Source organism: Hevea brasiliensis, chromosome 1 (assembly GCF_030052815.1).
Source record: "Hevea brasiliensis isolate MT/VB/25A 57/8 chromosome 1, ASM3005281v1, whole genome shotgun sequence".
NCBI lineage: Eukaryota > Viridiplantae > Streptophyta > Magnoliopsida > Malpighiales > Euphorbiaceae > Hevea > Hevea brasiliensis.
Window position 1 is genome coordinate 109,724,270 of NC_079493.1, and position 21,358 is coordinate 109,745,627.

General features: G+C 30.9%; 1 protein-coding gene across 12 annotated transcripts in view; it reads left to right on the forward strand.

The window, feature by feature from the left end:
• The first annotated feature begins 8,439 nt into the window (after positions 1–8,439).
• The window catches only part of LOC110646075 (B-box zinc finger protein 19), a 38,253-nt gene continuing 25,334 nt past the window's right edge, over positions 8,440–21,358 (forward strand). For 3 of the 12 annotated variants that reach the window (XR_009148838.1, XR_009148837.1, XM_058146987.1), the window contains exons 1-4: positions 8,440–8,887; positions 10,398–10,494; positions 10,601–10,716; positions 10,808–11,050. Coding sequence is in view for 10 of the 12 variants with exons in the window: in XM_058146987.1 (XP_058002970.1) it covers positions 8,795–8,887; positions 10,398–10,494; positions 10,601–10,716; positions 10,808–11,050 (549 nt within the window). In the remaining 2 variants the exon portion in view is untranslated. Of the gene's footprint in view, positions 8,888–10,397; positions 10,495–10,600; positions 10,717–10,807; positions 11,051–11,193; positions 11,289–11,772; positions 12,087–12,247; positions 12,508–21,358 lie in introns of those variants that run through there. The other 9 variants (XM_021799396.2, XM_021799393.2, XM_021799398.2 and 6 more) reach the window with 9 other exon arrangements.

Here is a 21,358-nt window from a genome sequence, read left to right on the forward strand (position 1 = left end):
ATCCTGATGCTTCCAGCATGACAGGCAGTTAGTTCAGTGGCCAACAGGGCCAGGGACAAGGAAGACATGGATTTGGAGGCAGATCAGGAGGTAGAAGTCAGTATCAAGGTTCTGCAATACAGGGTAGGGGTCAAGCTCGGGTTTTCACCCTGACCCACCAAGATGCTCAGGCTTCCAATGCAGTTGTGGCAGGTATTTTGTGGCAGGTATTCTTCTAGTCTGTTCCTATTAGGCTCTTATTTTGATAGATCCGGGTGTTACGCACTCATTTGTCTCCCCAGTTTTTGCCATGAGATTAGATAAGAACCCTACAACTTTAAAATGCCATTTGTCTGTAACTACCCCGCTTAGTGATAACATAGATGTAGATATGGTTTTTCCGGGTAGCCCAGTAGTAGTGGATGGAAGAATCCTCCCAGCAGACTTGGTTCCTCTATCAGTAATGGATTTCGATGTAATTTTGGGAATGGATTAGTTGGCAACTCATTATGCCATTTTAGACTACAGGAACAAAAATGTGTATTTCTACATATCTGGTGTGGAAGAATTTAGCTTTGATGGTGACAGGAGCGTGGCTCCATATAATTTGGTGTCAGCAATTCATGCTAGAAAAATATTAAGACGTGAATGTGAAGGGTATTTGGCATTGGTGAGAGATACATTTGTAGAAGGTATCAAAATGGAAAATGTTCCTATTGTCAGAGAATTCATGGATTTCTTCCTTGAGGAGCTTCCAGGGTTGCCACCAGGAAGGGAAATAGAGTTCTGCATTGATGTTGTGCCGGGTAGCAACCCCATATCAATGCCGCCTTACAGGAAGGCACGAGCAGAATTGAAAGAGCTAAAGGAGCAACTACAGGAGCCTTTGGACAAGGGTTTTATACGTCCAAGCACTTCACCTCGGGCCGCTTCTGTTCTATTTGTGAGAAAGAAAGATGGGTCATTGAGATTATGTATTGACTATAGACAGCTGAACAAGGTGACTGTGAAGAACAAGTATCCACTTCCTCGGATCGATGATCTATTTGATCAACTCCAATGGGCTAGATTCTTTTCCAAGATAGATCTACGATCAGGCTACCATCAGTTGAGAATCAGGAATGAAGATGTATCCAAAACAATATTCAGGACAAGATATGGTTATTATGAGTTCTTGGTGATGTCTTTTGGACTCACTAATGCACCAGCAGCCTTCATAGACTTGATGAACAGGATATTTAGGCCATTCCTGGACCGTTTTGTCATCGTATTCATAGATGACATTTTGGTACACTCTCAGACCGAGGAGGAACACGTGTGGCATTTGAGGATGGTGTTGCAGACTTTGAGAGAGCACCAGCTATATGCCAAATTTTCAAAATGTGAATTTTGGTTAGGAAGCATCTCATTCTTGGGACATATGGTTTCTAGTGAAGGCATTCAAGTGGATCCCAAGAAAATTGAGGCTGTAACCGATTGGCTTAGGCCTACAACAGTCACTGAAGTGTGAAGTTTTATGCGCCTAGCTGACTACTATAGTCATTTTGTGCAGGATTTTTCTAGGATAGCAGCTCCCCTAACTAAGTTAACTCGGAATAATCTTCCATTCATTTGAACAAATGATTGTGAGGAGAGTTTCCAGAAGCTTAAGAAGTGTCTAACCATCGCCCCTATGTTGACATTACCGATGAATGGTGAAGGATATAGCGTGTACTGTGATGCCTCCAGAGTTGGCTTAGGGTGTGTTTTGATGCAGAATGGAAAAGTAGTGGCTTATGCTTCAAGGCAGCTAAAGAGGCATGAGCAGAACTACCCCACCTATGATTTGGAAATGGAGGCTGTAGTCTTTGCACTAAAGATCTGGAGACACTACCTGTATGGTGAAATGTGCGAGATATACACCGACCACAAGAGTTTGAAGTACATCTTCCAATAGAGGGATTTAAATTTGAGACAGAGGAGATGGATGGAGCTTTTGAAGGACTATGATTGTACATCCAGTACCACCCTGGGAAGGCCAATGTAGTAGCAGATGCTTTGAGCAGAAAATCTTCTGGCAGCTTGGCACACATATCAGCAGAGAAGAGACCGTTGATTCAGGAAGTACATGAGCTGATGGATCAAGGTCTGATTTTAGATCTTTCTGATGAGGGGGTATTGTTGGCCCATTTTTCAGTGAGGCCAGACTTGCGAGATAGAGTCAGAGTTTCCCAGCACAGAGACCAGCAATTGATGAAGATCATAGAAAGAGTACAATAGGGTGAAGGCGGTGAGTTTGGATTTGCCAATGATGGCGCCCTTATGCAAGGTTACAGGATATGTGTGCCCGACATGGACAATCTCAGAAACGAAATCATGCGAGAGGCACACTATACACTGTACAATGTCCACCCAGGCTCCACCAAGATGTACCATGATGTGAAAGATAGCTATTGGTGGAATGGCATGAAGAGAGACATAGCAGACTTTGTGTCCAAGTGCTTGACTTGTCAAAATGTGAAGTTTGAATACTAGAGGCCGTCAGGGAAGCTGCAAGTGCTTCCTATCCCAGAATGGAAGTGGGAAATGATTACTATGGATTTTATGACTGGGTTACCTCGTACCACATGAGGATATGATTCAATATGGATAATTGTAGACCGTCTAAGTGAATCAGCTCATTTCTTGCCTGTGAAAACCACATATTCTGTTGCACAGTACGCTCAGCTCTATATTCGAGAAATAGTCAGATTGCATGGAGTTCCTACTTTCATAATATCTGACAGAGGGCCCCAATTCACTTCTCAGTTTTGGAGGAAGTTACAGGAGGCACTTGGCACACAGTTGAACTTTAGTACCACTTTCCACCCTCAGACAGACGGGCAGTCCAAAAGGACAATCCAAACACTGAAAGACATGCTTCGCATGTGTGTTTTGGATTTTGGAGGTCAATGGGATGATCAGCTACCCTTGGTAGAGTTTGCCTATAATAATAGTTATCATTCCAGCATAGGGCCTATGAGGCACTATATGGCAGAAAGTGTAGGTCTCCTATGTGTTGGACGGAATTGGGAGAAGCGAAGGTGCATGATGTAGACCTAGTGCAGTACACTGAAGAGATAGTTCCTTTAATTAGAGAACGATTGAAAACAGCTTTCAGTAGGCAAAAGAGTTATGCAGACCCCAGACGGAGGGATGTAGAGTTTGCAGTAAGCGATTACGTATTCCTGAAGGTTTCTCCGATGAAGGGAGTTATGAGATTTGGAAAGAAGGGCAAGTTGACACCTCGATATATTGGACCTTTTGAGGTTACTGATAGAGTTTGGGCAGTTACCTACCGGTTGGAGTTACCACCTAACCTTTCTCATGTTCATCCTATATTTCACATCTCCATGCTCAGGAAATACATACCTGATCCTTCTCATGTGCTGCAGCCGGATGTAGTAGAGCTAAAAGAAGACTTGACGTTTAAGGAGCAACCTGTAGCCATAATGGACTACCAAGTGAGGAAACTAAGATCAAAACAGATATTTTAGCTACCCCACCGTTGTTAGATGTCCCGAGCACGTTCTCGAGGTCGGAATCAGCATAGGCAAACCTGAACCTTACTTTTTCTTAATTATCTAGTACTTGAATGGGATTAAAAATCTATAAAATATTCGTGGTAGCTTAGAAAATTGTAATTCCTTTTGCATTAGTTTATTAATAATGCTAAGGACCGCGGAAAAAAGTTTTAGAATTTTTAGAACTCATTTGGGTAGTTTTTGCAGAAGAGTTAAATTAGAAAGATTACACTGTAATTTTTCATATTATGATTATTAACTGTTTGGATGGGCCCAGGAGGGGCTGTGTGATGTGATTGAGTTGTGGGTGTATGGTTTGTGGATATAGAAGTGCGTTTTAAGCCCTTTTGCAGATTGGATAGGTCCAAGGTATAGGGAAGACTTTGCCAAATTTTCGGCACGACTTAGGACATCTTTGGTCTTTTCTTAGTTTGTATTGAGTCAAATGTATTAAATAATTGTAATAAAATTGTCAGATGAGCTGGGACAGCCTTCCTCCTCTGCCCAGCCGTCACAGTGACTTCGGTTAAGTTTGTGAGTAAAATATTAATTTTAATTATAATTTCGATATTATTATATGTTCAAGCATGCCCATGCATTACTTATAGGTATATATCTATGTAGTTAAACACTAGGCACATTTTATATTGCATTCTTAATTGATGGATTGCCATGGTTATTGTTTGTGGTAATTTGGAGCAGTGTGCGTGTGTTGGCGTATGTGTGGTATGGTGTTGGATATGGACAGGACGGGTAGACACGGCTTGAGAGATTCGCTGGGACCTGGTTCTTCGGGGTAGACATGGCTTGAGATCTTTGCTGGGACCCCGTATTTGATTTATTAAGCGAAAGCTCGACTGAGATCTTCGCTGGCAGAGGTTGGATTAAGAGGGCTGTATAGGGAATTAGCTCCTATATATGTATTATTTGATATTATCGGGTGTGTGAGTGCTCCAAATTGCCTTTTTCATGTGATTTGTTTGAAAATTATGACGATGTTGCATTTCACTTCGCAGGGTGCATTAGCTTTAGATAGGTATAGAGATTATGGTTAAAATTGATATTTTACTCTCTGAGCCAAATGCTCACTCTTGTTCACCTATTTTTTTTCAGGATACAGAAGGTTTATTTTTGAGTTTTAACCTGTTCCCATCCCTCGCAGGTTGCCTGTTTATGTTATGATATTGTATAATTTTTATTTACTCCTAGAATTCCGTATGTGTTAGAAATATTTATTTGATTTTGGTCTGTAATATAATTGCCATATTGGACCTGTAAACTTATTAAAAACATGTATGTTGGATTGGATGAGGTAGCCGAGCTCCCATTTATTTTCATGACATTTGATTATGTGGAGGGTGAACTGAGCTCCCCAGATGATTATATATTGTATTTACAGGTCGGGCGAGTCAAAAACTCCCCGTTAAATGGTCCATTTTATGGCTGGACTCTGTCCGATTGAATTCTTGAAATTGGGCCCAAATGGGCCTTAGAGTTGGGTTGAGGAATAGTTAGGCTTACTACTGGCCTCGAGGGCTTTAGGCTAGCCCAAGTACTAGTGCCGGTCCGACCTATAGGTTGAGTTGTGACAAAATTAATGTAAAAATTCCTTTAAATATAAAAATAAAAATTTTAAATTTTAAAATACATGAAATTTTACTTACATTTCAATATTTAAATTTTCAAGGAGTCCAACTAGAGATGATAAAAGTTCTCAAACCCGAACTGACAGAGCCCGAACTCGATCAATTTTCTCAGAATCAGTATTGTGTGAGTCCCACCCCAAATCCCCATAATCCCGTACAATAATATATTATTATTTTTATTAAAAAATAATTTAATTTTATATGTTTATATATTTAAATATTATTTTTTACTTATATAATAATATAATAAAATTTTCATTATAAATAAATATTTTCCTTAAATAATTATACAATTTTAGTTTTAAAAATTTATAATACAATTTTATAAAATTAATTTTCAATTATTTATTTAAAAATGGACACATACAAATACCAAATTCTAGCTTTCAACTTTTTTAGAACGCTTTTTGTTTGTTAAAAAAATGAATAGAAGCTAATTTTTGGTAGGTGATTGTAAAATGAAAATTTTGATGAAGACATTGTACTCACCTTTTTTTATAATTTTCAATATTTTATTTGTATAGAGCCACTCAAGTTTTTTTTTTTTAATTGAATGAATAATATAGAGTTTTTAAGACATGAATAATTTATATTGATCGCTTTTGAATTGAGTTTTCTCGTTAATATTTTAATTTTCTTTATTTTAATCATTCTTTTAAATATATTTTTATCTTAGACATTCAATTTCCATGCTCGAATTGTGAGCGGTATTCAATAAAAACTTTTTTAACAATAATAACGACTTTAGAAAATTTTTTAAATATATTAATTACATGTTATTATATTATATATTAAAATTAATACATTTTAGTTATAGAAATCTTTAAATGGTTATATAATTATTTCAAATCACTTTTTTTTAATGATATTAAAGAGAGATTTTTTCAAAAAGTATTTTCTGATTTTATTATGCAAATCTATGAACTTTAATTACATTTCAAAATTCCATCATTATTCATTCATAAATTATATGAAATATAATAGAATTTAATTTGAGTATAGCCTTTTTTTTTTAGACATTTTTTTGTCTGTAAGCAGAACACGTGGATTAGTAATAAAAGTGAATCGATGTTAAAATCATGACAATTTTAATTAATTATTCCTTTACGAATCAAAATTATAAATGAACTTAATAAAATGTTATAAAATTTAGTTTATTAATAAAGGTATTTACTCATGTTTTAAAAAATGCAATTAATATTTCCACAGTCATCTTTTTTTTTAAATAAATATTATTTGTTGTATATGTAGATGCTACTAGTAAAATTATTTTAAATATTTCATTATATATATATAATTATTTTAAGTATTTCATTATATATATATATATATATATATATATATATATATATATATATATATATATATATATAGATTTATGAGTGAATATAAGCCGGTATAAATATTTTTAATAGTTTTTTTTTTTATAAATTTGATTATAAATTTAATTTTATATAAAAATAAATTTAATAATAATTAATTAAATATTTATATTAAAATTTATATAATATTAACTTTATATAAAATTAATATAAATATTTAATTTAAATATTATTAAATCTATTTTTACATAGAGAAGGCACTATTTTTACATAAAAAATTATTAATATTATATAAAAATGTGAAATAGTACTTTAGAAAATGTGTAATACCATATAGAAAATACTCCTTTTGTCCCATTATAATAGATTATTTAGCATTTTTTTGTCCTACTTTATTTCCTATTTTAGGAAATCAAGAAAAAAATTTTTTTTTCTAATTTTATCCTTATCTATTATTTTTTCAATGTATTTATTTTTTTTAATACCTTTTTACATTTTAATAATATTATAAAAATATTTTAGTCCATTATTCATTTTTTTTTATAAAAACAATCTAAGTCAATCATTTATTTAATTCTTATGTAAAAAAATTAAAAAATTATTGAAATGTGGCAGGAAGAGAATAATTTTTATGTCATGAATATAAAATTAATAGTAAATACGAATATTTAATAAATTTTAATAAATTTAATATTGCACTAATTAGCTTATTTAGAAAAAAAATCATTTATAAAATTTTTTTTTAATTAAATTATAACATAATTATATTTTTTTATATAAATTTTTTTCTTTAACTAAATTTTTAAATATGAAAATTGGTAAAAAAAATTAAATTAAATTTTTATAAAATTTTAATTCTCACACCATGGATTACAAAAACAAAAAAAAGAAAAACGCGAAGACACCATGAATTTTTGTGTACTTGGTAGGTCTGCTATGGTCATAAAAGGCAGCATCTGTTCAACTTCCACACCTGCTACCAGACGAGTGAAACCCACCTACCCAAAGCGCCGGATGGGTTTGTGGCATCAACACCGAACGTGCTTTTCACAGTCCTTAAGGTAGCGTGTTTCGTAATATGCCTCATTCACCATTAGCAGCAGTAATGTACAACTCAGCTGCAACAAACTCTACTCCACGCGGCTACTATCAAATGCATCATACTCGCCTGCATATGTAATAAAAAATTTATTATGTTTTTTAATTAAAATTTATATTTTAAAATTTTATAATTCTAAAAATATTGTTATAATTAAAAACAGTTTAAATATTATTAAAATAAAATTTATAAATTCTTAATTTATTATATTATTGTAAAATCAAAAATATTATATAATTTAAAGCTTAAGTTTTCTACATTTTATATGTTTTGAATTTTTTTTTAAACATAAAAATTCATATTTTATTTTACAAAATTGATTATATTTAAGTTAAATTCTATATGGAATTCAAAAGTGAATTCCAAAATAGCAAGGTTTGAAATTTTTTTAATATAGCTCTTTTTAAAATAAATCATTTATTAAAAAATTTAAATAAATTTTTACACAATTATATTTATCTTTATTCTTTAAAAATAAAAATTTTAAGTTAAAAAATTAAAGTATTTCATTAAAAATGATAAAAAAAATGTTTTTTTTTTAAATTAAAGATAAATTATAATTAATTTCTTGAAATTTAACAAAATTTATATATTAATTTCTGATATAAATTTAATAATGCTCACTAAATTTTATTTTTATTAATAATTTAATTATTATATTTTATTTTTATTGATAAATTAGTTCATATAATTAATAAATTTTGGGAACTGACGAATCGCATAAATTTATATCAGGACTACTTCGTAAATTTTGCAAAACCTAAATACTTAGTTGTAATTTTTTAGACTCGAGATAATGAAAAATTTATTGGGAATATTATTTATTATAATAGGATTGGATTGGGAAAAAAAAACAAACGCGTCGGGGACAAGCAGCGAGTAGTGAAGAAAGGAAACACAACACAACAGAGCTCGAAACTATTCCTTTTCTTTCCAGACGAGACGACTTTCATTCATCTCCTTCTGTTTTATCTGCTCTGCTTCTTCTTCTTCTTCTTCTTCTTTCTCGCCATACGCAATCATTCCTAATCCTTCAATTTATGCTTTTCATCTGATATCCTTAGTTAAGACTCTGCAAACCACAGAAATGGCGTTCATGAGAAGAAAGGACGAACAATTAACAGCGCTGATTAAAGAATAAAAACTAAGTTATTGAGCCAATTTGTATGTAAAATAAGAAAAAGAGATAAAAGAGATAAAAGAGAAATGCGAACGCTTTGCGACGTGTGTGAGAGTGCCGCCGCGATCCTCTTCTGCGCCGCCGATGAAGCCGCGCTTTGCCGCTCTTGTGATGAGAAGGTAGTTTTCTTTCCTGTGATACTTAAAAAAAAAATGGTTAGGATGTAATTGAGTTCATCGAAGTGGACTATTGGATTGAGATTGTGATTAATTAGTTAAATTATATGATTTATGTTTGGAAATTTTGATTGAGTTGATATGGTTTAGATGTTTGTAAAACTTGGAGTAACTATTATTAATTGACTCTTAATATAGTCTGTTTGTTTTGAGGGAAGTGAGGGAAAATGGGAAGAAAGGAAATGAAATCAATTCAATTTCATAAATGAAAAGAAACGAGGTGAAATTAACTCATCTGACGTTTCGACGTTTCCTCTCAATATGGAGAGAAATGGTAGGAAATTGAACTTTCTAGGCTATAATATATTTTTTTTCTAACAAAACACCTTATCAATATAAGGAAGGATCCTTGTTCTAAGGGTATCATAGTGCAAAATTTTTATTTTCCATTCTCTTCTATTTATTTCCCTTGATTGCCAAACTGAATGCAAGTAGAATCTGATAATCACGTTATCCTAGAGATAAATCTCGGAATAATGTTCTCAAATTGCCCTTGTGATGTTTTGGAACTTTGAATTTATTCGTTCTCTTATGGTGTAAGTGTTGGCTTTATTTGGTTAGCTCTAAAAAAAAGTGTTGGCTTTATTAGCATGTGATCATATCAATTGACCTTTTATCAAATTGAAGCAAATGGGTGTTTAGTATCTTTTTCATTGGCAGGCTGCCTTCTTTCTTATGTGATTCAGCCAATTAATGCCTCTGAAGGGACACCTTGGTGGTTAATGCTTGAAATTTTTATTGAGAGGGTATAACTTTAAGATGTGATTGTGGTTGTCTGGGGCTGGGTGGGAGATTGATTTATGGGAATGGAAACTAATCTAACTGATGACGTGTAAACTTACCCATTTAACAATCTGAGTGTGCCCAAGCCTGTTGTTGTTATAGACACAAAATCACTTGATTAACTCTGTAAAGTATGATTGCATGCTTTTCTTGCCAAAAAAAAAAAAAAGAGGATATCCAAATATGCCCTTACTTGATTTTATCTATGTATTCTCAATGTTTAGATAGTCAGATACGTCATTTTCATTGTAAGACATATAATAGATTCTGAGCTAGACTGCTAGACATGATCAAGAATGGGACACTGTGGTGCTAAATTTTTGGTGTTAGGACATACCATACGGGTCTTCATTATTGGCTTAGGGAGTATTTTCTAAATAATAACTTGGGTGTTTGGAGACTGGAGAATTTATATTGAAGCTCATATTTCACACCAGAGATGAAAAGTGTGTGTAAGAACTCATATTGGTAGATAATGTTAGCTTATTTGTTGATTTATTACTAATTAAATGTGGAATGTGGACTTTTCATAATGATAATATGGTGATCTTGCTTGTATAATTTTCAAACTTTTCTTCCACGTCTCTGGTAAATATTTTACTTTATACCCAAAAAATAATAAAAAAAACTGCCACTGCATCATTTGTTTTTTTATGCATTGGAGTTGCAGGTCCATTTGTGTAACAAGCTTGCTAGTCGACATGTACGTGTTGGGCTTGCTGACCCTAGTGATGTGCCCCGTTGTGACATATGTGAAAATGCACCTGGTATAGGTTTTTAACATTTAGTAGTTTTGCTTTTTGCAAGGCTATGCACTTTTGAACTTCTGCTCAAGAGTTTGAGTTTTATGCTTCCCTTGCAACATGCATGTAGCTTTCTTTTACTGTGAGATAGATGGTAGCTCCCTCTGTCTGCAATGTGATATGATTGTGCATGTTGGTGGTAAAAGAACCCATGGGAGATATCTCCTGTTGAGGCAGAGAGTTGAGGTTTGTGTCTCTTGACTGGGAGCATTTTTTTATCTTTTCTGTAAAGAAGGTTCCCAAAATTAATATGCTGCCCTTTGATTGTCTGATTTAGTTTCCAGGGGACAAGCCTCGCCATTTGGATGAATTAGGACAGCAACCTCTTGATCAAAATGAAGTTCGGAGGGACCAAAATCAGCCACCTAAACTCACGATGAGAGACAATAAGCAAAATCACAGAGAATCTCCCATTCCAATGATGGAGAATAACACCGATGGTGATCGCAAGATTGACAATAAGTTGATTGATCTTAATGCCAGACCTCAGAGGATACATGGGCAAAATTCAACTAACCATGTATTCGCTTTTCCATTGACTCTCTTTAATCTGTGTTTATATTTTTTAAAGTCGGTGACTTCAATTCACATGCATGCTAAGAACCGTAGTTTAATGCAATAGATTTACATCTTAAAAAAATCACACGGTCTTGTTTGTTTTAGGAACAGGGCATAGATGTCATGAGTGGTACTAATCATGAATCTTCTAGCGTGGTACCTGTTGGTTCCTTCAAGAGAGAGCCCAAAAAGTAAGCAAGGTATAATCTACATACTTCATAATTCATGAAGTCTGGTTCACATCCTTTCCTCCATTCGTTATCAAGTTTATGTATAGGCTGATGTCATGGGAAAGATTCAAGTTAGCTTTTAAAATTCATTCCTCAAACTAATGGACAGACATCACCTGTTATCTAAAATTTAAAGCTGTACTGCTTTTAATATGCCAAGTGTGCCCACTTATGTTCAAGTTCTTATGTTTTTTTGGCATTGCACAAAATAATATTTCTTGAATTATTTGAAGAGAAGTAATTATTGTCATTCATAATTAAATAGAGGGTTGATAATTTTATGGTTTAGTATGGTCTTTTCCTGCATATTTTATAAGGTGGTAAAGTCTTGTATAGGGTTTGACTATCTTTTGACTCCATTTGATCATATAATATAAGCAAAGCTGGAGTATTAGGGTGATTTAACTGGCTGGCATCATTGTACATGGTGAACCAATTTAGTTAGCTGGTACAGGCAATGGAATGCAGATATTAAGGAAGCTATTTACTACAGGCATGGTTCTGCTGACTGGGGCCTGATTTGGTTGTGGTCACTGTAATTGACAAGCTTAAAATGTAAATTTTGAATCTTTGGAAAGGAACAATTTGATCCATGATAACCAATTTTCTTATTGTGCCAAGAAAGGAATATTTTTTCTGAGAACTGGGTAATTATATTTGACTTAAGGAGGATGCTCGTGTACTTGAAAAGGAACATTTGTACTGTTGCTTGTCTGTAATGTGCTTGTGGTTCAGATGTGAAGTCAGAATTCAAAGTCTGTTCTGTTCTGCTGGATGGTTACACTGCCTCATTCGTGGACTATTCCTGGATTTTACACTTGTTCATATTTTTTAGATGTCAGATTAGATAAAATATGCATCATTTATTCATGTTGATCAGTATCTGAGAATAATGTGGACCCTCTCATACCTATAATTTGTGGCTGCAGGTATATTTGGATGCCTTGTGACTAGTTGAGTAGAGCAACCTGCTCTATACTCTTGTTCCAATTTTCTTTGGGTTAGGTTTTCATCCCTTGTGCAAAGTTGTTTAGATGGGGAGAACTGCAGTCTGTATATCTAAAGCAATATAGCCTGTGTTAAGAAATGACACAACTGTTAACATTTGGTCCATTTACTGGCTGAACACGCCCACTGCCTGCTGGTCCTTGCGTTTATATTCAATAAAGTGGTTGTGATTCATTTGGAATGACAATGTTTTTTTCAATATCAAAGTGATAGCTTGCTCAACTTGGGATCAAACTGATATATATACGCAAAATTCAATAGATAACTCCAACATCACAAGCTACCCGCGTGCTGTGAACACGTTTGACTATCTTCTAATCCACTTGATCCCACTGACTGAAATGAGCTATTGTCTGATCCATAACTTTTCTCCTCTTTGTGATGGAAATTTTTTATTTAAACTTTGTCCATCATCATTAAGGAGCAAAATATATAGTGAGACTCATAAGTAGTCCACGGTGGATGATAGAGTAAAAGTATGCTGTTATTATACCAATAAAGAGTATAATTCCAGCCCTGTCAAATAGTGAACCAATATAAGCTCCATAAATGATAGGGGTGCCACAAGGGACATTGACAATACAGAGAAATCTCTTGCCCTGTCTGCTTTGGTGTGGTTATCATCATTAGCCTGTAGCCACCATGAGTTCATCAAAACTATGCCGCCTGATTCTGGTCGGTACCCCGTTTGGCCTGCGACACAAGTTATGTTTGATAGGGTTATCACTTTGGCAGAATAATTCAGCAGTTTCACTACGTGGGGGAAAATTTCTTTCGAATGTTTGAAACACAATCTGCTGGCCCCCTGTGTTGATGAGATCAACAAAAGGCCTCTTTCCATTTTTTGTTCCCTTCTGAAAATTTTTGCCTAAAAGATGGAGATGAGGAGGATTTGTCTTGCCCATTTCAAGAAGAATGCCATTCTGTTGATTGGTCCATATCCTTATCTAGTTAGCTAATCTATTTCAGCGGCTTCTGCTTTATAATCAAAATCGAATATAAAAATTAAATTAGATAATTCAATTAATTTTTTTTTTAATTAAAATCAAAGTTTGCCCTCTATTTCCAATGGTCCATACAAGCCACAAACATGATGATTTTGATAAGAAGTAATTAAAATGGTGTCGTTTTAATTAAATTTAAAGACAACAGTTGGATTAGTAGCTTAGTCTATCCATTTTGTTTAGTTACTTGGCCCAGCCAAGCCATAAACAACCGAAGCCAACCAGTTTCTAACCTTTCTTGCTTGGTATTTTTTTTAATTAATTATCATTTTCTTAATTAATTAATGACAAAGTCTGTTAGTAATAGGAGATTAGAGCCATTAAGCATAAAAAAGCTTTAGGGCTCTTAGAATATAGATAAAAGGAATCACAGAGAAAATATAATTCTTGATTTTTAAAATGAATGCCGCATGGATAAATATTTTAAATATAGAACTTTACGTTTTTTAATTCGTTTTTAATTTTCGTAATCAAAATTTACAATAAACTGAATTAAACAAAAAATACATATAATATTCAATTTGATTTGATTAATTAATTAAGAATATTTATTTCGCAAAATATAATTTATATATGAAAAATGCATTTATGGAAATTATTTTCTAAAATATTTTCAACGTTAAACTAAAATTATGCGTTTATATCATGCTTATATATGTATTTTCATATTTTAATAAAATTATTGATATATTAGCACTTAAAATATAAATATTATCTACTAAAAATAAATATCCACTTTATTAGAGACTTCTAACTCTATTCGATGCTTGAATAAAGAAGGTCAGGTCTCCATAGTTAGGTATATTATTTTCTCTAATCAATTTTGTAATCTACTCAATGCTATTATTGACTTAAGTATGAGATTGCCCAAATCAGTCTACTTTGTGTTCTCTCTTGAGTAACGTTGTCTATGAAAAATCACAAAAAAAAAATGTATATCTTTCTTTCCATCTTTTAAGATTAAAGCCAAACAAAATAGATGTCTTGTGACTTACAACAATCCATCCAGAAAATCTTATCATCACTACTTAATAATTTCCAAAAGTAATATAAGTTTCTTCTATTATTTTTTTGTCCTCCCTTATTCGTTCATGTAAGGCAAGGAAAAATTTATACTGGCCGGATTGAATCTGATTGGAATTTAGATCTTAAACTTATGAAAAATATTAATTTTCAAAATGAGAAATCGCATGTTTTGCTAGTCTTGCATGAAAGTTTCTTCGACCAAGGAAGAAGAAGTCCCATTGTGGGCAATCCATTTTTCAAAATAATTATGAAATTGCTACCAATGACTAGCTACTATTATTTTGTGGAGCAGTCATAATGGGTATTTAGCTCAACAGTTGAATGCAACTAATAGCTAACAAGTATCAAATAGCTAAATCAATGTGTTTAATAAACTTAAAAAAAAAAGTAACTGATAGCTGACAGGTAATTAATAGAATATCTATCAGCTGTATTTAATATCAACTCTATAATTAGAATAGTTCATGAACAACAATATTACTTTTATAGTATTTGATAAAAAAAATATCCTTAATCATAATCCAAAAGAATTGTGTGAACTCCTGTTGTTGGTTGCTTCTTTCCTTTTTTATTTTATGTTTTTTTCCTTTTTTTATGTAACGTCATTTAGCACGTTAATGGCATGCGATAATTTTATAAAAATATTAGTCAAATTCCATGCTACACGTGAATAAATATAATATCTAGTAGATATTCTAATAAGAAAATTATTTTACCTTATATTTTAATGGATGTATGCATTAATAAACCTGAATATGAAGTAGAATTACACATTTAATTAAATATGAAATATGTTACTTTTGCTAGATACATGATTAACTCTTTGTTTTACATTGAGATATTCAAAAAACATTAACATATCATATGTAAAAGAAGTAAGAAAGTTATATATACTCCCGTGTGTGCGTGTGTTTCACTTTACTGTCAAAAAAAGAAAGTCATTGAGGCCAGTGACGGAGGCAAAAATTTAACTGAGGGTTCTAATTAAAATATATGATTTGAAAAAATAATACACATGAAACAAATATAAATCGAAGAGAATTACTTAGAAAATATTAATAAACTGTTACAATTAAATTACAACAATTTTTGTCTATTTTTCATTAATTGAAATCTATTCATAATAACTTTATTGTCAATACTTACAAATACATCTCTTTTGATATAAGTCACCAAACGATCATTTAGTAGCTGATCATCCATTCTATTATAAAGTAAACTTTTAATGATATTCATTGTAGAAAAAACTCTTTCCATTGTGACTGTAGCAACTAGTAAGATTAATGATAATTTGGCTAACAAATACACCAAAGGAAAAACAATATGGTTTATTGTAGCAACCATTTTCTTAGCAATACCTCCAGTGCCACTCACTTCAGAATATTTCTTATCCATACCCATATCAAAAACAAAGTTCTTAAGTTGAGATTCAAGTTCAATTAAAGCAACTGGAGAAAATTCACGAGGATAAAATTTTGCAAGTTTAATCAATTTGCCCGTGTCGAATGCACAAAATGAGTCATTAGGATCAAGACATGCCATACATAAAAGCAAATTTATATTCACTTCATCAAATTGATTATTAAGTTCTTGAAACTATATATTAATCACAAAATAAAACAACTCAACCCGATTGTCCAGGGGTGTAAACGAGTTGTCATTCATTTGTATTCACTTTAAAAGCAAATTGTCTGTATTCACTTTGTATTCACCTTGTGTGTAAGATTTGTCTATATAAGACTTGTCATTGTACAAACGAGTAACAATATTGAAAAAAGAACCTATACTTAAATGCTTTTTAGCAACAGCAAGTGTGAGTTGGAGTTGATGAGCAAAATAATGGATATAATAAGCATTAGAATTCACCTTTAAGGCCATTAAATTCACCTCGCATATTACTAGCTCCATCATAGCCTTGACTTCTCAAACTAGATATACTCAAGCCATAAGTAGAGAACAAAGACTCAATACCTTTTTTAAGAGATACTGCACTTGTATTATGGACATGCATAAGACCAATAAATCTTTCGATGACATATCCAAATCCATTGACATATCGTATGACAACTCTCATTTTCTCTTTAACTGATACATCTCGACATTCATCAACTAAAATAGAGAATAAATCATCGCTCAAATCTTTAATGATAGCCTTTGTTGTTTCAGTTGCAACTGCATTTATGATATCTTTTTGAATATCAAGAATAGTGAGTCTGAGATTATTAGGAGCATTCTTCAACACAACATTATTAATTTCTTCACTACATGAAGCCATAACTTTTAATAATTCAAGAAAATTTCCTTGATTTAATGAATTTTCAGACTCATCATTCCTTCGAAAAATCAATCATTGCATCAAGAGATAACGAAGACATATAATTGATACATTTAACCTATAACGATACTCCATTTTTTACTGTTCTGATTGTTTTGAAAAAGAAACTTCAATGTGTTGAGCTTGGTTCATCAAATCTTCACAAGCTAATCGACATTTATTATGATCACTATTATGGTCTTTTACATGTTCTCTCAATATTCTTTTCTTTCGCCAAATAGTAACACCTTCAGATATAAAAGTATCATAACCTCTTTCACTACACCCAGATGCAAAAAGATAACAATATAAACAATATGCAACATTAATTTTAGTACTATTCCAACCAACTTCTGAAATTCATCAAACCAAGAAGAAATAAATCTCCATTTTCGAGCTCCATCTACCTTTTGAGGAAATTTATGATGGCGTGGTTGGCATGGACAACCTTTAAGTAAGTAAGCTCTACATACTTGATTCCTAATATCAGGTGAATAGCTCATTATATTATGTTGTAGTCCTGGATCAAAAGGAATGTTTCTATTTCGACCTCAACTTCCTCAACAATCACGTGCTTAGGTGGTCCTGGTTAAATAGGTTGATTGATTGATGATGATGATTATTCAGTGTTTAATTTTCTGTTAAATCATTCCGTATCTTTAAAAACCAAAAAAAAAATGTCAATATTTATATAAAATTGAGATAACAATATCAATGCAACTATGAAATAAATTTTATCAAATAAAATATGTAAACGATTTTTGTAGAAAAGAGAGAATAATATCAATGAATACAATGAGTAATCTTTATTATTAAACTAAAAAACAAGGACATTTTACAATTTTTACATTTTTTTTATAATAAAGATGTCAAGATTGGATATACTGCATTGTAAATAATTAATGAAATATCTAGTTAAATCTTATAATTTCTTTAACATGTTCATTTTTAAATGTATACTTTTTTTGTTAATTAAATTTTAATTAAAGTTTGAAACTTCAAATTTATACTCGATCTAATGTTTTCTATAAAAAATAGCATATAATAATAATACATCTATTTATCTATCCATGTCCATTTTTAGATATCAACTAAATAAAATAATGAATGAGATGATAGATTTTCTAATGCATTATTATCATTTTAATTAATTGCAAATTACTTGGAAAAAAGGGAATTGCCTAATTGAATTTCATTAGATGGATTTAATTGCCAAATTGGAATTGTCAAACAACAACAAACCAATAGAAAGAAAAATTAATAATAATAATAATAATAATAATAATAATAATAATAATAATCAAATCCATTTTCAGATTTGCTCTCTATTATTATTCTATAGCCTCCTTCCTTCGACTAATTATATGCAGAGAAATTATATAAAGTAGAAAAGAAAAAAGATGACTTTATAACAAAAAAAAAGACAAAAATTAAAGAAATAAATATAAAAATTATAGAGTTAAAGTGAATTTAAGGGTTAGGATTTACATAAAGCTAGCCAAAGATGATCCGCAAAACTATAGAGTAGATAGAAAAGGAAGGGTTGAGGAAAAGACAAAGATTATGGGTTTATACTTTGCAACTGGGTTAAAAAAATTTAGGGATAGAGAGTTGTAATATTACTAATACATTCTCAAAGTTTTTTAAAATTCTAGAGGGGCCCAGTGCCCCCTTCGACCTATATTTCCTCCGTCTCTGATTGAGGGAGCATAATTTTTAGGGTCCATTGTTGTCAGAGATGGTTTAGAATTATAAATATATTGTTTATATATTGGTATATGATGACTCTTAAGCATCTAAGATCTCTTTCTTAAATCGATTGTAACTTAAACTTCATAGATTTTTTAAAGATTTTTTTAAAAATTATTGCTTGTTATTGATTATTATTGACTTTGAAAAATGATTTTGTATATAAATGAAGAGTATATTTATGATTTAGTAGAATTGTTTTCACATAGTATATAATTGGATAAAATTTTAAATATTAAAAATTACAAAATAAAAAAAAATAAGTCATATACAATGAATATAACAACTAATAGTTGCATTTCCAACCTCATAATTAATTATATATAAATATTAATTTTTCAATTTAAAAAATCTTAATTGATCCAATGAAAACAAGAAAGATAAAAAAATAAAATTCTAAAATACTGTAAAATGGGATAAAATTTTAAATATTAAAAATCACAAAATAAAAAAAAGTCATGCACAATGAATAAAATAACTAAGATAGTTATTTTTTCAATGTTTTAATTAATTGTATATAAATATTAATTTTTTACATTAAAAAAAACTCATTTCATCCAATCAAAGTGAAGAAAAATAAGAAAAAAAATTAAAATTTGTAAAAATTAGGAAAATAAAATGCTAAACAAAGAGAAGATCAATTTCCTTTTGTTTTAACTTTAATATAGATATATAGATAGATAGATAGATATAGCTTTTTCTATTAATAACGTAAATATAAAATACTTATTTATTGTGAAAAGTCACATTTTACATCTAAATTTTAAAATTATAAGATTTTTTTCTTTGTCAATGACAAAACTTTGTTATTTTATAATTAAATTTTGAAAATTATTTTTTTATTTCAATAATAAGATAAATAATATTATATAATTTATCAATAATTAATAATAAAATAAAATAATATAATAATTTAATAATTATATACTTATTTTAATAATAGGATAAACTATATGATATATATTTTTATTAATCATTTTATATAATTTTACTAAATACTTAATATATCAACTATTAATTGATCGTCACATCTATCAATTCTCATCTATCAACTATATTCAACAGCTAATAGTTATTAGAGAGCTTTGTTTCTATGTCAAATTACAAGCATACCATCGTGTTTTCTCGAAAAGCATGATTTCTTTTTTAATTTTACAAAAAGGCCATCGTTCTTTTTGATGAAAGAGCAATATCAATGTTGCTTTTATTTACCAAAAGAGCTACTGCTTAGTTGTTGGAAGAAAACTTTTATTTTGATTCTTATTATAGCATTGCCGTTACATCTTTATTGAGAAAAAAAAAAGAGGACATAATTTTGCTCGTCATTGCATAAATGCTACACGTCCTTTGTTTATGAAAGTAACTTGGTTTTGTTCAATTTATAAAGAGGCCACCTGTTTTGGGCTGCATGAGACTTTGGATGTCACATGTGAAATTGCCATTACATGAATTGTTTTAGTCATATTCGAAAATAGCTTTTAAGGTAGTGTTAAAGGTCAAAACACTATTTTTTTTTATACATTTTAGTGGTCTAATATTTATTTTAGTTTTTAAAGATTGAGAAAGTAATTTATGAAATATTAACTCACACAACTTTTAGAGGTTAGGGGAGTATTTTAACCAAGTAAAAAAGATGATACCATTACTTTTATATTTAACAGTTAGTCTAGTAACTATTTTTACTAAAAACTTTTGCTTTAAATCACTATATAAAAGTTAACCACCAACAATTAATTTCTAACAGCTCACAGCTAGTAAAATAGCTGACAACTATTATAATATCTAATAGCTATTAGAACAACTAATATTATTGAACACACTGTATATCATATTTTAAAACTACACCATTGCCATTATATTTTCTAATTGCCTTAGCCTTTTCTTGGCCATAGGATAACGTCACAAATCTTTAGCCTCTATTATAATCATTTAATTTGATTTTAAAGAACTAAAATCATGGTTTTATATTTGACTATTTGGAGATTAAAATCAAAATCGCTTAATTTAAAATTAATTCCAGACATTAATTTATAGAATTCATCAAAGGCAATTACATGGGTTTGATTAAATTATATGTTATTTTGAAGATAATATCAAATTATTAGTGCATTTGAAGTAATTGAAGGTTTTCAAGGTTTTTAAACCTTGAGCTTATGTTTGGGAGGGTATAAGGTTTTTTAAGGTATGGGTTTTGGAGGTTTTTGAGAACCTCAATTTTCCAACTCACTAAAATTAGTGCGTTAACAAAGTTTTCTCTTTAAACCTCCAAATACTTAAAAAAAAAAAACATTTCCTTTTTCTTAAACACTAAAAATTTATGAAGGTCTAAAAATTATAAAAAATCTTACTTTGAAAAATTTTACTTTATAAAACCTTAAGGTAAGCCTAAAGAAAAATGTTAATACTATTTATCCTAAAATGGTGCTTTGCCAGCAACTTATGGATATTAACTTGCATTATTTTACAAATGATTTTGCAGGTTGTCTTTTTAATTTCCTTCAGGATAATGATTTTCAGATCTCTTCAAAATTATGTGTTGTGTTGTGGACACTCTGGATTTTGAGGAATCGTTTCGTTTGGAATGGACATCATTAATTTTTGCATGACATGGTTAATGCTGCTCTCCTTATCCTTCATGAGTGGAATGCTGCTCGCTCTTCTAGTTTTATTAACATGGGCTAGGTTATTATGGATGAAATTTTTATTTAGTGAAATCGATATACATACAATGGTTTCACTATAACCATCGATTATGGTATAACGTACTACAATCAATAGTTATGATAAAACTATTATACATATATCGATTTTATTGTATAACTTTTCTTATGGGTGGGGTCATGGATATTTGGAGAAAACTTGAATAAGGGAAGATAAAATGTAACGTTGATGCGGCTTGTTCTATAACAACTAGTTACACAGGTTTTGGAGCAGTGTTG